This window comes from Chionomys nivalis, chromosome 4, assembly GCF_950005125.1.
Source record: "Chionomys nivalis chromosome 4, mChiNiv1.1, whole genome shotgun sequence".
Taxonomy (NCBI): domain Eukaryota; kingdom Metazoa; phylum Chordata; class Mammalia; order Rodentia; family Cricetidae; genus Chionomys; species Chionomys nivalis.
In genome coordinates, this window is record NC_080089.1 from 39678937 (window position 1) to 39695362 (window position 16426).

At 44.9% G+C, this 16426-nt stretch overlaps 1 protein-coding gene across 2 annotated transcripts in view; it reads right to left on the bottom strand.

Moving 5' to 3' along the window:
- Positions 1 to 16426, bottom strand: part of Jhy (junctional cadherin complex regulator) — a 66835-nt gene that overhangs the window by 18876 nt on the left and 31533 nt on the right. For both annotated transcript variants that reach the window (XM_057768132.1, XM_057768133.1), the window contains exons 4-5: positions 8076 to 8189; positions 2965 to 3611 (exon numbers count right to left, since the gene is read on the bottom strand). In XM_057768132.1, the coding sequence (XP_057624115.1) occupies positions 2965 to 3611; positions 8076 to 8189 (761 nt within the window). The remainder of the gene's footprint in view (positions 1 to 2964; positions 3612 to 8075; positions 8190 to 16426) is intronic.

The window sequence follows — 16426 nt, forward strand, 5'->3', positions numbered from 1 at the left end:
AATATGATTTTCAGATTGTCAGACAAGCGAGACCAGCCCTAATGCAAACACAGAACAGGTAAAGAGAGAGGGGTGGAGATGGAGAGAGGAAAAGGAAGAGAGACAGAGAGTGAAATTCCACCAGCACCAACCAAAACCCAGATGAAAGAGAAACTACAGAAATTTAAAAGCTTAAAAATTGTCAAAAAAGCCCTGACTTGCCATTGCCATGTACCTTGTTGAGAATGTAGGATGTCAAGAAAGAATGATGCTGCTTCCCTAGTAAGAGGAGCGTCAGAAGACAGTCACAGAAACAAAGATACACCCTGAAAAACACGAGAGCAGTGGAAGGGTGGAAGTCAGCGCTGACACAGACACAGCACCATCTGAGAACAATCCTGGAAGGATGCGTCTGAGTAAGGAAGGCACAGACAGAGGATGGAGCGGATGGCAAGAGATTGTCCATGAGATTCTGCTGTGTTTTTCCCAGAACGGAAGCAGGCAAATCTCCTGGTTCAAAGGGGCTGGCACAATCTATAAAAACAGTGACCTACAGCTTCTGGAGAGAAAATGAACAGCCATGTGCCATGGATCTGGAATCAAATGGCTTCTTATTGTGCAAAAGTCACATTGGAAGCAAGAAGATGGCTCTGAGGGTAAATGGTTTCTAACCTAGAATTCTTCAATATTCTGCTGACTGTCATTTAGACAGGGACAGAGTGAAGACAGTGTCAGTGGTACACGTCTCAGAATGCTCCGCTTCTAGGCAGCGGATGGAGTTCTCTAGTAGAACAGGAGTGGAAAGTAGAGAGGGGAGGCATGGAGAAAGGCAAAGGGAAGTTGCATGAGGGACAGAGCTAAGGGGCATCCTTCTGGTAGGACAGGCCCTGCCATGGAGAAAGTGCGCAAGACATCACACCTAAAGAAAAAAGACAGCAAGAGTGTTTGCCAGCCATCTGTGTCACTCCAGGAAACTGACTGAGACCCTTACTAAATAAATGTATATCCCAGACCATCTCCCATAGTACCTGTCTCCCAACTGATTTATATGTAAAGTTGCATACTGTGTTGAAAACAAGCCCATGAAAGATGCCCAGTGTGTCAGGCTACACACGTCTCCTGTGCACTTTAGCATCAAAGGGTAAGGTGTCCAGAAAACCTTGTTTTCTTAAGGAGCATCAGGGATGGTCTCTTGAAGAGACCTTAAAAATGTTTTCTTGCTTATTAGAGTAATGCATCTATATTGTAGGGAGCTCGAACAATTCTAACTCTAAAGAAGATAGTCACTACATCTTTTAAACTTAAATTTTATTGATTTATTTATTCATTCATTCATTCATTCATTCATTCATTTATGACAGGTCTTACTATGTAGCTTTTGCTGGCCTGGAACCTGCTATGTAGACCAGACTGGACTTGAACTCAGAGATGTGCCTGCCTCTGCCTCCTGAATGTTGAAATTAAAGTCATGCACCACCACAACCAGCACTTTTTATGTGTCTGGATGCTTTGATTACACGTATGTCTGTGTACCACACGCATTCTTGGTGCCTTCAGAGACCAGAAGATGATGTCATATCCTCTGGAGCTGGAGTTATAGATGGTTGCGAGTCACCGTGTAGGTGCTTGAACCTGGGTCCTCTGGAAGAGGAGCCAGCACTCTTAATCACTGAGTCAGAGACACTCATCATCAGGTGGACTTCCTTACCATGTGCACATTGGGACAGTAGGGGCCACAGTCCTTCGGTATAACCCTGTACCTCATTCTCTCTCTCTCTCTCTCTCTCTCTCTCTCTCTCTCTCTCCAGGGTTTCTTTGTGTAACCTTGGCTATCCTGAAACTTGCTCTGTAGATTAGACTGGGTCTCAATCTCACAGAGATCCTCCTGGTTCTGCTTCCTGAGTGCTGGGATTAAAGTTACACATTACCACCACCACCCGGATCATTACCTTCTCTTTAGGGGAACATTTCCTCAAAGACATACCTTTTAGAGGTCATAGGGGATAAATATCAGGGAAATTTCCCTACCATTGAATTTTTAGGTCATTTCTGTGGTGGTATTTCTGTGCCTACACACCTTTCAAGGCTGGAGATAACTTTTTCTCCGACCTTTACTCAAATCCCTCTAACCATGTTAATTTACTTTAACTATGTCCCTGTGCCTTTTCCTTGCTCCAACTTCTCATTTCACTAGCACAGAATCAGTAGAGAAGAAGGAAGAAAAAGAAGACATCAGAAGCCAAGCAGGAATCAGAGGCAGGGGCGGTATTAGTTGGCCTTTTCTTCTAGCCTGACCCACTCAGGGGCTCCATTGCCCCCTTCTCCCTCTCTTTTCTTTCTCCATAGCCTCTAATTTCTCCTCTGCACAAACCACTCACGATAAGGAAATTCCAGGCAGGTCTGATGGCTTCTGTGGCAAAAGCACTTACACAAGCCTAGTGACCATTAGTTTGATCCCCAGATCCAAACAGTGTCCTCCACAGGTGCTCTGCTGTGTACATGCATGTGAGAAATATTCCTTTACAATGTGTGGATAAATGTCACTGTGATTGGTTTAATAAAGAAGCTGACTGACCACCAGCTGGACAGGATAAGGTTAGGCAGAAGAGCCAAACTGAGAATGCTGGGAAGAAGAAGGGTGGACTCAGGAGTCTCGAGCAGATGCAGAGAGAAACAAGATGGGCACGCCATACTGAGAAAACGTACCCCGCCACCTGGCAAAGCATAGATAAGAAACATGGGCTAATTTGAATATCAGAGTTAGCTAGTAACAAGCCTGAGCTATTGGCCAAACATTTCCAATTAATAGTAAACCTCTGTGTGGTATTTGGGAGCGGCTTGCCTGACAGAAACTTCGGCCTATGTGTGCGTGTGTGCATTCATATGTACATGTATGCAAACATTATGCCTGCACACGCACGAAACCACATGCACATTCACACCCATAAAAATAAAATTTTTGAACTAAAAAAAAAGAATGCTCACCATAGCATCTCTATGTTCTTGTACTTTGTCTCTGCCTGCGGCTGTTTGGATGGCTTCTTGATCTTTGTTGACCTGTGTGTGTTCATGTCATAATCAGACTGAGGACCTTTCTGGCTCAGGGACACGTGTTTGTGAGAAGGTTCATTAAAGTCTTGCAGATCCGTATCAGAAAGCATGTAGAGGGCTTGCTGCTCGTACAAAGATCTTTTCTCGTCTTCATGGCGGTGTCCTCTTGTTTTATTAGCGTTCAGCCCCGAGACAGAGTTTTTATACAACACTCTGTCAAAAGCCTGATTGGATGGAACGAATGTGTTGGAGGTGACTTTGGGGTTGTGGGCGAGTGTTCGGGAGTCCTGCAAATCTGTGTTCGAAGAATTCATATATGTGGCCAGCCCTTGCTTTGCTGAGGCATCCATAGGCTGCCTTTGGTTTTGTGGTTGGAGAGGATAATTCTGATGTTTTTGACTGACAACGAGCTCTTTGGTCCCAAGAGACTTCAGGCCATTCTGGCGTTTCTTCTGTTTCCGAACCCTGGCCTTGCCTGATCTTTTGGAAGATTGCTGCCCATTGGCTGTATCGGAAGACTGACCTCTTGGGACACTGCCTGATTTTGTATCTTCATATTGAGACAAGTGTTCTTGGTAACTCTAAAAAAGAAATTATAGTTAAGGTAAAATTAGAAGGTGAGTACTCTTCATAAATTTTCAATTAATTTTTTCTGTTTTTTTCTTAATGGGAGTTGAAACTTGTAGGAAAGTGGCCCTGGGTTGCAAAGGAGCCAATCCAGAGAGTTCTTTCCTATTGCAGGTGATTAGGGCATGAGCGGGTAAGGAAATGTAAGATTGTGAGCCCAGAAGGCGTTTGAGAGCTTAAAACGGCTTCTGTATTAGTTCCCTGGCAAGCCATATGGAAAAGTGTCACCAAGCTGGGAATGGGAGGGAGTTAAGCTTTACCTCCAAAGAGATGCGCAGAGAAGGAACACACATCTACGCCAACAGGTACAGGCTATGCCACCTAAGTATTTCCAAAACCCCACCCAGAAGATACCAGAGGTTTGCCTGTGCCACGCAGGTCTAAGTTCGAAATCAGCACATCAGCTCTGCATACTCACACAGGTCAACAGCTAGAAATGACCTCTTCTGCCAGATGAAACAAATTAGATCGTATCCAGAGGATTATGAGAGAGCCGGGGCTGCGATAGGGCATCCGTGAAACGGCAAGGCTTGTTTTGCTTTCTGTTGCTTAATATAGCCTGCACTTAGGCAATCAAACATCTGGGGACAGGGATTGCGGCCTCAGAGCCATCTCCATGCTTTTCTAAGTCCAGTAACAACACAATGTACTCACAGGACAATAGATACACTGTGTCACTGTATTGTGCCCTGCGGCCATTTCAGAGGATTTCCTGAGGAATGGAGCACTCATTACTTTGTGAAAAATGAGCAGGGTTAAGAGGCCTTTGGAAAGAATGATTAACTGCTTATTGAAACAGTAAGATGACCGTGAGCATCAATGCGTTATATAACTGCACCTTCTTTGTCCCTTTCAGGACACATATGTAAAAAAGAACCCTTCATGACCCATATCTATGCAATGTTAATTGAAAAATGCAACCATTAGGCAGTTCATTGGAGGCCAGTGAAAATACTCAAACTGGGCAAAGCATGCCTTTTCTTTCTCAGATTTGCTCTAGTTAGTTGGGAAGAAAGATTGCATCATGATGATAACAACTGCAGGCTGATAATATGAGCCTCTGCCTGCTCCCAAATAATACTCATGGTTCCCGATTCTATTAAAACCACATTAGGATGTCAAATTTAAAGTCTGTTAATGTACAACAGTAATAAAGAGCATTGCTTGTAGCAGCAGATTGGTTAGATAAACTTTGTTAGAAATGTAGCACATTTTCTTTCGAATTTGAGCTATTTGAGGATTGACCAGGCTCTCATTGGCGCTTGTAAATTTTCAGTTTTCAACTACAGTTCTCTCCCACCTTAAAAAACTGACAAAAATAGCAAACACCTTCCCTTAAATATCCAGGTAAGAAAAATGGTTTCTTCTACATGGTCTATCAAGCTGCATGGGAAGCGTGAGCCAAGACTCTCCCAATACATGACTCCAAGTGTGTTCTTCTTTGTAGTGGCCTCTCAAAACTGTCCACTTTTTTTTTTACTACATTTATTTGTGTTCATGTGCACACATATCCATGTGGCTGCACTCATGCTATAGTGCGTGTGTGGCATCAGAGGACAACCTGCAGGTGTCATTTCTCCCCCTCCATCTCGTGGGTCTCAGGGCTGGAACGCATTCATATTGTCACGCTTGGTGGCAAGCACCTTTGCTTGCTGAGCCATTTTGCTGGCCCAGAAATTGCTATTTTATAATCTCACAGGTGTGTTTCTGAAATACAATGGCTCTTTTCATGCTGTCCTCGTGTTAGTTAAGGTTGAACAAGCCTCTCTTTGCTATGATCTATAAACTCTAACTCATACTGATCAATGATCAGTCGCAGCATTCTTTTCAACGTTCGTTCAGCCTTTCGCTCTCTGGGGGAATAAAGAACTAACTAGAGACTTTCTGCTGTCACCTGACTTATATTTCCCCCATTTTTTTTTTCTGTTTATTCCCTTCAGAAAAAAAGAACAACCCAGGAGAAGTTCCTTTTCTAGGGAACTATGTCTGACGTTCTGGTTACCACGTGATTCTAGTCACGTTGTTACCTTTGTTGCTGACGATTCAGAGCGCAGCGGCCCTCGTCATAGGGTGCTTTGTCAACAAAGGCCAAAGACTCATCATTTTACCAAACCTGAGTTGTCTCGAGAGGTAAATCCTCCATTCAGGTAGACATAAGTGCCCAGAGTTGGCATTTCAGTGCTCAGAAAGGAAGACATTGATGGGTTGATAGGATTCCCTCTCACCTCCCAAGTAGCCTACTTGAGATCTGCTGCTGGCTGGAGATTTATTACCCTACAATTGAGGCATCAGGTGTCACTCTTCAGGTGGTGAGGCCGGAGCTCCCTGAAGTTAATATACAAAGCCATTCTCAGGCTATTTAATCTCCATCAGCGCGGAAATCCGCGACTTCATTCTCTTCTCACCAGGATTCTTTTGTTACCCACGCTGGCAATTGGTCTACCCTCCATGCACTCCGACTAACGGCTTAATGGCAGTAGGTTTTCAGGTCACATGTGGAGAGTCAGCACTGGGAAATCTCGAGGCCTAAAGCTGGGAAGGGGGTGTTATAGTGAGACTCGTCCTTCGTCATCCGTGTCCACACACACTGCGCCGTCCGCTAGCTCTGTGAAAGGCGCCGTCTGGCTGCTTCCGTCCTGTGGCTCATGTGTCATAAGCAAACGGCAGAACACACACTCTTACTCTAACTAGATGCTCATCTCCTCTAACACAGAGGCCACTGCTGCTCTTAGCTGCCCTGATTGGGCCCTGGGGTCCTGGAACTTGTGCTTAGGCTCCAAGATCACCTCTGACCCAGACAACTTTCTGTTGTATTATCTTAATCTTTTGTGAGCTAAAAATAAAATGTGAGCCTAGGTTCCACATTCTATTTAATATTATTAAGAAACACCTGGCATGAATTATTAACTAAATCCCTCATTGTCAGCAAGGAAGAGCTCAGGTCAGATAAACAGAAGCAATTCAGAGCTACTGCTGGTGTTGATGGGACCAAATGCATAGTTCTTCAGGAACGTGGGAAAAGGGGCTGATCACAGGGACTTGACCATGATTAGTGAAGGGCTCTGCATGACTTTTCATGATACTATCATTGGTGGTTTTGTTTTGGGTCTGGGAAGACTTCATTTAATCCTCAGGACACCTGGAAGGCTCTTGTGGCCAGGGATATACTTCCACACACTGCCCTGCATGGCCCCTGAGCAACTGACACCTTCAGTTTGGGCACAGCCATGAAATGGAATTTAGGAAACCTGTGGAGACCCACAGGAGAGCACAGGATGCTGTAGGACAACTCAGCCTGGGAAAAGATCCACAGAGAAGGCTCAAGCAGGGGGTAAAGATCTTGAGTAGGCACAGGAATCTGACATAAAAATCGTGATGAAGCCGATGCTCTCTGGCAGGTCCTGTTCTCCACATCTCGCTGCCAAGAGACACTTCAGTCCCCGTCTTTTCTACTTGTTGATGTGACTTCCCTGACATTGGCTTTTAGGAAGTTCTGGGGGAGTGACTATTTACTTATTTCAGTTCTATCAGCAGCCTGTAGATATGGTGAGGGCAAGAGAGGGTTTGGGATGTCAATGTCTCTGATGCTTGGATGAAGTTTAATGGTTTTAACTTTACAGTTACTTCATGTGTGATTTTAACTGGCTATTTCAAAAGGCTCAGCTGTCCCTCTCCCCACCCTTGAAACAAGGTCTCACTATGTAGCATTGACTGGCCTGGAACTTGCTATGTATAGCAGGTTGACCTCAGACTAACAGAGGTCTGCCTGCTTCTGCCTCTAAATACTAGGATGCTGAAATTAAAGGCATGCCGCCATGCTCATCCTTTTTTAAGTAAGGGGTGGAACCTGATCCAAGAATGACTCCATATAATTCCATGGACTGACTCAGGAAAAAAAAATCAGATCCCATTGATTTTTCTATTTCTTCTAGAAATAGTGGAACAATATCCTCTGCCTTTAAATCACTTACGAGTGCCATGGACAAGAAGGATGCCATCATACTAAGTTACCAGTTGGTAAGCTTGAACATTCTCGTGAGGCTCTGAAGGACTCCATCAGTTTTAGGGACAACGTCACCTGAGTCTACTGGGCAGCTACTAACTCCCAGAGGAAACATTATTTCCCCCTGCACATCCCTCATCCCTTCCCTCTGTGAGAGGTTTTGGTCTCTGTGTGCTTGGAGTGTGAAACGAGGGTGTTCTGGGACAGGGGACCTTTTAAAATGCAGGTAGGGTTGCTGGCAGAGCAAGCATGCAAGCTGTGGCACGCCTTGGCAGAAGGCAGTCTTCAGCACAGGATGTTAGGTAAGATTCTAGGCACAAAAGAAACCCTTAAGTGACAAGAACTCAGCGACAGACATCCCTTATATCCAGCGGGATCACTTGAAGCACACTTAACACACAATCTAGCAGACGACCTTGAGCTGTTTTGCTCTCTGATGCCATTTGTCCTCGGGATCCGTGGAAGTGTCTTCGACTCCTTTGTCGCTCTGGGCAGTCATCTTGCCAGTGCCTCTGATGGGGTGGGCGATCTGAGAGGGCAAAGAACATTGCACAGTAAGTGGCTCGCACCGCATCCTAAGAGGGTTCGCTTCCGTCCTACAGACACGGGGTTCAAGGCTGTGTACTCTAGAGAGAGGTTCTGCAGAGACAGGCTTTGTGTCTGGTTTACTGCAAGGGTTCATTGCTTCAGCTCTCAGGCACTTATGCCAGTCAACCTTTCATGGCTGCGACGAGAAAATACAAGATAAACCATCTCAGAGGAGGAAGCATTTATTTGAATGCACGGTTGCGAAAAGTTTGGTCCATGGCTACTTAGCCCTGCTGTTTTGGGACCTGGGGTGAGGCAGAATATCATGATGGGGGGGTATAGCATGGAACAAGGTGGTTTACCTTACAGCAGCCGGGAAGAAGGGGACATGGAGGAAGGGACTAGCGTCTTGCTGTACTCTTTAAGGACACAACCATATAACCGATTTCCCCTAACTAGACCCTAGCTCCTAAAGTGTTTACCATCTCCTGATAGCACCATCAGGTGGGGACCAAGTCTCCAACACCTGAGGTTTTGGGGAAATCTGAGATAGAAATCACTAGAGGGACCTGGATTGCTCTTGAAGAAGATGGAAACAGTGTTCTCTTGTGCAGGTGTGAAGAGAGAATTAGAGTTTTGAGGCCCAAGTACTCCTTGTTTAAAAGTCTCATGCCTGGTCAAAAGACCCAACTTTAGGACAGTTATTAGAACAGGAGACCAAAAATATCAGTTGATCCCAGCAACAGAAATATGACGATTTCATACCTTTTACTTACAACGGGGAATTTGTTCTGATAAATGCATCATAAATTTTTAAAAATGCATTTAAATAACTGTACTGACTAGCTTTTTGTCAACTTGACACAAGCTAGGGTCTTTTGGAAAGAGGGACCCTCAGTTGAGAAAATGCCCCCCCCTCAAATTGGCCTGTGGGGCATTTTCTTGATGGATGATTGGTGTGGGAGGGCCCATCTCACTGTAAACAGTGCCACTACTGGGCTGATGGTCCTGGGTTGTATAAGAAAGCAAACTGAGCAAGCCAATCAGCAGGATTATGCTGTGGCCTCTGCTTCCGTTCCTGCCTCCAGGTTCCTGCCTTGAGTTCTTGCCTTGACTTTCCTCAGTGATGGAGTATGACCTCACAGTTGTAAGATGAACTAAACTCTTTCCTCCCTACGTTGCTTTTGGTCATGGTGCTTTACCATAGCAGCATAAACCCTAACTAAGACATATCCCTAACCAGCTGAACATCACAGCTTAGCCTAGCCTACTGTAAACGTGCCCACACTGTCGAGCAAAATCATCTACCTGACAAGGCCCGTTTTAATAGGCAGGTGCCGTGGTACACACCTGTCATTTCCTCCTTGGGAAGCTGAGGCAGGAGGATGGAGAGATGGTGGGAGGTGGTGGAAACTTTAGGAGGTGGGTCCTAGTTGGAGAACACAGGCTACTGGGAGTGAGCCTTTGAAGGCCACCTGGGTCTGCTTCCCGAATACCCAGTGCAAAGAGCATCTTGCTCCATATGCTATAGCCGTGGTCTTCTGCCTCACCGTCAGCCCAGGATGAGTGGAACCTAATTAACTACAGAATGAACCTCTGAAACCGTAAGCCAAAACAGAGCTTTCTTCTTTGACCTGTTTTCGCGAGTATTTTGATTACAGTGGTGCGACAGTAACAGCCCTCCACTGACTATTTTTCGTAACAAGAAACATGTCTCTGAGCTGTACATGAATGGTGGCTGTTAGAATGTCCAGCAGACACCGACTTAAAGTTCTACCGTCTCAGGGTAGGGAGAGAACCTGGAAACGAGCCATGTCAAGCTCCAGGATATCTCTAATAGACACTCATCCAGTCTGCCTGCATCTCCTGATTGGCCGTGTCCACTTGTCAGTATTCGAAGGTCTTCCAGGGGTTAAGGAGGAGAAAAAGGAATGTTTGATGCATGATGAACAGAGTGTCCATCACCGAGTAGCCTCCAAGTTAGAAATCTCTTACAAAAACAGACACATTTTTTTTTCCATACTGTCTATCCCGCTGCTTTATAACATAGATTAGGTGAGCCCCCCTTCCAGACAGCACATCCACCTGGTACCAACTAACTCACAAGTCTCTCCACACTCATTCATCTTAACGTTTCTGTCTCAAGATTCCTCACCATTCTTACCATGACTTGTTACTCTGGCTGGACTCTGGTGGCTACTGTCTGTTTCCCTACCTGTAAATGTCAAGTCTCTCCCCTTCTAAATGGATATACTATTCATTTTTTTTAATGTAACTTTAGGGCCTTGCACATATCTTGTTAAATTTCTCGAGGTGGGCTGTGGAGTGTAGAATGGCCGTGTGCAAGAATGTTGGATCATAGGGAACAGATCTGATAGGCTCGAGTTCAAATTCTCCCTCTGCTGCTTATGTTTACCAGTAGTGTTCAATACTAAGAGGGACACATTTGTTGACCATTATGTGCTAGGTAGATATTTGACAATGATGACAATCTCGATCTTTTCCATTCCATTTGGCATCTATAGTTCAAGAAGGAACACTGTGTTTCTTTTAACTTGAGTATAACCTCATCTGTCCCTAGTAAGTTCATGAAATAACTATCAGAATTACTACACACACACACACACCAGGAAAGGAAAGTAGGCAATATGAAAGCTCAAATAATTGAAAGTTGACCTGGGGCTCTTGAAATGGCTTAGAGGACAAAGTGTTTGGTGTGCACACCTGATAACCTTATATGTAGAGGTCAAAGGTGAGCACTCTCCCCTGAGCCCACATGTATGCTGTTGCGTGCATGTTACATGTGCTCACTCATTGCACACATATATGACAATAATAATAAAGCAGTTGCTTGAGTTTTTATTCCTAAAATAAGGACAAAGAATGTACTGTTTGATCATGAATGCTTTCTAAATGGAAATGATCATCTGTTTTTGAATGAATAGCCTCCTCTGCAAGTGGAAGACTTCATACCATAAAATCGTCTGAAGTTTAGGATGCTCAATGAAGGTCAAGAGCCACTTCCCAAATTTACATCAAGGCTTCCCTCAAGCAACTGTTTCCAGAAGCATCCTGGATTACAGAATACAGCAGTTACTGGCTTCATTGCAAAGGTTTTGTTATATTGTTTGTTTATTTTATTTTTGAGACAGAGTCTTGCTATGTTGTAGGCCGGCTCCTGTCCTGCTGCTTTGGTCTCCCAAGCACTGGGGTTCTAGTCATGTGTGTCTATCCACGGCTACTGTGTATTTCCTATTAATAGGTAATAATACAGCTTATTACTATTAATTGTGATGTTAAGCAGAAACACGACTTGTTTAAAGAAAAAACCAACTCTATCCTGAATGAGAAACAGAGGTCAAGAGAGGGAAAAATTCTAACTAGCTTGCCTGAGCAGGCAAGGCCACTCTTCTAATCTCAAAGAGGCTTAAAATGTCTTCTGGAGGGAATAGGAGAGATGGCCAGGGGGATGAAGGTTCTCTGGCTTTTACAATTCAAAGAGAAATACAGGATGTGCATTAGATAATGGGGTTTATCATCAGTGACATTAATTTTCCATTGACAGCCATGCTTACATATTTCTGTCAGAAACTTTACATATTAGCAACAGAGTGTTGGCTGCTGCCTTTGCGAGGGAGCAAAGGATACACACCGTCTCTGTGCACTCTGTTTTGGTGGAGCTTGGCTGCATCACCCCGGCGAGCTTGCTGGGCAGGTAAAACATACTTCTACATTAGCTCTTTGAAAGTGGAGTGGGACACAACCTCTGCCAGCTATTTTTCTTTTTCTTTTTCTTTTTTTTTTTGTGAACCATTCTATTAATACCAATCAAATCGAGAAAATGATCAAATGAAATTGCATTTTGAGCATCGTAAGCTGTGTAATGTCTATTCTGTTAAATTGGGGCCTATAATTGCTTCTGTCCTGAAAAGATACAACAAAGACAGCAATCATGGCATGTCATTATCCCAGACTAGAAAACCGGCCTTTGCAGGGAGGACTTCAAAGGCTTGTGGCTCTCAAATTGCATTTGGCTGCTATTGTTGGAGCGTAGGCAATCTTGATTAGGTGTTTACACTGAGGTAAGGCGCAGAGCAGAGAGTCTGAGTGCCTGGGTCTAGAGCCATTAAAAAATTGTACATTATGTTCCTTGCTTTGAAGTGCAGGTTTGTAGGGAGGAAGGCAACTCAGATTGAGTACAGCTGAGCTAGACTGCGCTGCTGTTTCTCTCTCAAAGAAACACACCAGGTTCTTAGAGAATCAGACGGTGCTGCAGAAAGCGAAGCCAAGGCTTTGCCCAGGGCCGTGTGACACAGCAGATCTACACAGCACACACAGACACATGCTTCCATAAATGCGCTAATGTCGGACTACGGTCACTGTCGGCTCTGCCCGTGTTGCCCCTTATATCCTGCCTTTTCTACTGTCTGTGTGTCTTCTGCCATGGGGAGCTTCACATGAGCTGAGATGGCTTTGTCATGCCTGTTCCTAGTGGTCACATACTGGCAACTAGCCACATGGCCAAACTGAAAAAGCCGGAGTGTCCGATTAAATACATATTTATTTATTGTATGTATGTGTGTGCACGCGTGTATGTCTGCATGCATGCAGGTGTGATGTGCATGCCACGGTGCATATGTGGAGGTCAGAGAACAACTGGAGGACTTTGTTTTTCACCAGATAGGCCCTGGGTATCAGACTCGTGTTGGCAGCCTTGGCTGCGGGCAGCTCTACCTGCTGAGCCATCTTGCCAGTCCAGTGTCAGATCTGTTTCTAATGTCTTATCACCGCTCAGACAGATCAGCTACTTACACTCCCACTCTGGGCACAATCTCTGGGTATAGAGAGGGTTTCTTTATTCACTTTGCCAATGAGTGCTAAGAAGCATTTATTCCTGCTGTATTCTTAGAATATTTTGCCCTGGGCTGTCCCCATGGCCAGGAAAGGACACCGACTCAGATTCTACTACTGTGAGGTGACTTGCTTCACTGACACTCAGCATAGCAGCTTAAATTATTGAGGGGTTTTGTGTTTTCGGCTGTTAGAGACAACCCACACCAAAAAAAAAAAAAAAAAATTCCATCCTGTAGCCAACCTGTCTCTATTTCTATAGAATACCTGAGAGCATGTGTGCTCTGTTCAAACTGGATGCTGGGTCCTGTGGACATGTATGTACACACACACACACACACCACACACACGCCACACACACACGTGTTTCTTTTCAGGAGAAGACAGATTCTGGAGCTGTTAAGATTCCCAAAGTGATGATTGTCTCCTACTTAAAAACACTTTCTTACTTTCCCATCACCCATAATCTTCCCAGGCCTGTAAGGCCTGCACCTTGGGCTCCCAGGCTCTTCTTCATCCTGGGATCCTTGCTCCTTTCCTAACACTGATGTTTGCATGGACTGTTACTCTCTGGGTCCATGTGAAGGCCGTTCTCCGCTTAGACACTACACTTCATGCCACTCTCCGTATTTATTGATCTTACTTAGGATTGAACCCGCATGCTAGGAAAGCTAGCTAGATCCTTCCCCTCCAAATCACTTCTTTTTTAAAACAGGTTCTCATGAAGTTAGCCGGCCTAGCTTTGAACTCAGCATCCTCTTGCCTCAGCTTCAGGAGTAGCTAGGATCACAGGCCTGTACCATCCTAGTTAGAGTATCAGGTTTGGTACAAATGTAACTTCCTTTAGGAAGTCTTCCTTGGTTCCCGAAGGAGGCAGCCATAGACACACTTTGTTTTTCCTTTTCTAATAAGCCCCACCCTGTCTGTAGTTTGTGTTTCTTTCCACTTTGTCTTCGTCAGGGTTAGCATTGCTGCGATGAACACCATGACCAGAAGCAACCTGGGGAGGAGAGGGCTTATTTGGCTTACATTTCAGGTAACACCCCATCACTCTAGGGAAGTCAGGGCAGGAACTCAAACAAGGCAGGATCCTGGAGGCAGGAGCTGATGCACAGACCATGATGGGGAGCTGCTTACTGGCTCATTCCCCATGACTTGCTCAGTCTGTTTTCCTATAAAGCCCAGGACCACCAGTCTACAGATGGCTCACCCACAATGGGTTGGGTCCTCCCCCATCAGTCATTAAGATGCCTACAGCTGGATCTTATGGAAGCATTTTCTCAGTTGAGGTTCCCTCCTCTCAGATGGTTCTAGCTTGTGCCAGTCCACCCTTCTTTACTGAAGTTTATGATGGCAGAACAGAGGAGCTGTGTGCAGGGCTGCTATGCTGGGCAGTACAGAGCACTACACATCTGGACTTCCCAGTAGCTCTGAATGTGCCTGGCATACAGATGTTCAACAAACACGACTGGACGATGAATTCAAGCCATGTTGTTCCCTGAGCTCTTCCATCTTCATCAGAATGGATATAATCACCTCTCTTTTTACACAGACTCCATATCTGCGGGTTCAGCCAGGGCCTAGGGCATGGCTCAGCCATAGAGCGCTTCCCTAGCATGCCTGAGTTCCTGAGTTCAATCCCTGGTACCACAAAGAAAAAACCCAAACCAAACAACCAACAAAACCAAACCAAACCAAACAAGTATCCAACTGGCTATATGTTAGGCATTTTTGAAAACCACACCAGTAGTGAGCATGTGTAGACTCAACCCCATCAGTCCTAGACTATGGAGCAATAGCTATTGACATAACTGTGAGGTCTCAACATACGCCACAGCTGAGAGTCCACATGAGGCTGTATGTAGGGTTCACACAAATACCAAACCGTTTAATCCAGGGACTTGAGCTCATCAGATTTCAGTGTCTGAGAAGAATCCACCAACTGTCAATGGGCAGTTAAATCTACTTAATTATCCAGACAGGTTTGTGTTTTCTATCAAATCCAGACAGTAAACTGCCAATAAAACGGGGTGGAAACCAGGGCCTCATCTTCCATCCCACTCTTGCTCACTGTGCCCCAGGGCTGCTAGCCCTTCAGCCCCCCAGCTTCTCATTTTATTCCCTCTCCTGGGAATCATCTTCCCTGAATATTTGTGTGGTTTACTTTCTCATGGCTTCCATATCCTCAGAGAGACAATGCCATACAACCTAGTTTAAATTGGGAGTCTCCCTCCCCCACTATGACAAAGCTTCTGATACTCCATTGATCTCTCCCTATTCCTATGACTGTATCTCTTGCCCACCCTCCTATAAACACAGTCAATCTCTACCTCCCTCATTGCCTTCCCCCTCCCTTCTTTTCTCTTTCATCCTCTTCACCACAAGAGAACAGGGAGAGAATTTTCTACTCAAAAGTTTTGGACTTGGGGCCATTTCAGACTTGGGGCTCAGGATTGGTGATTCTCAGTCCATGGACCATTTTCCACTGAGTTCTAACTGTTTACATGTGTTCCCCCCCCCCCATTCCTAAGCTGTCAGGAGGAGGCACACAGGCAGTAGCATGACATGGCAGCTTGGGTCATTTAACACAAAAGACAAAAATGTCATTCACATGGCTTCTGACTTTGAGTCAAGTTGGTCCAATATGCCCTGTGTAAGACAGCACAGAATTATCTAAAGTGATGGGTACATTTTTGAATGCTTAGAAGAGACTAATCCTTAAAAATGACTAATTGTGTTAAATCTCTAGTTTTCAGCAGGGTGTGTATAAGCTAGGTGGCAAGTTTCCCTCTGTATGGGTCCCTCTTGAGTCCCGTGGATTAATGAAGTGTCGCTCTACAGTGCTGCGTGGTGCCCACCAGAAGGGTGCCTCAGAAATGGCTCATATCGGAAAAACTATAAAGTTCAATTGGAACTACGTAGTCATAAGTAAGTGCTCTTGTGTTGGTGTAGGACAAAATAAGAAAATCTATCCGTCAATCAATGAGCAGTCCTGGAGTCCCAGCTGGGCAGAAGAGTAATTTCTGCAAGAGCTATGGCATCAGATCTCAGAGGCAGAACTAGACTGGAACATTCTGTAAGAGAGGAGTCCGTGTTTCCAACCAAATACACGTATAGAAAGATGATCACGACTTAAGTAAGATGACACTAAATCCGACAGATAACTTGGAGCTCCTCTTAACTTAAGGCCGTGGAGAAGGAGAGCAAGTCGTCACTGGGTAGTGGTCTCATCACTAGAAAACTAAATTCAAACCAAGCATTCAGTAATGAATACACCACACAGGCCGACGTGACATTTGGAGCTTCCACATATAGAATGCCACTTGAACGTTCCAACGTTCCTGAATCTGCAGAAGAAAGCAAACCTTTGTACTTTTGAGATAGGTC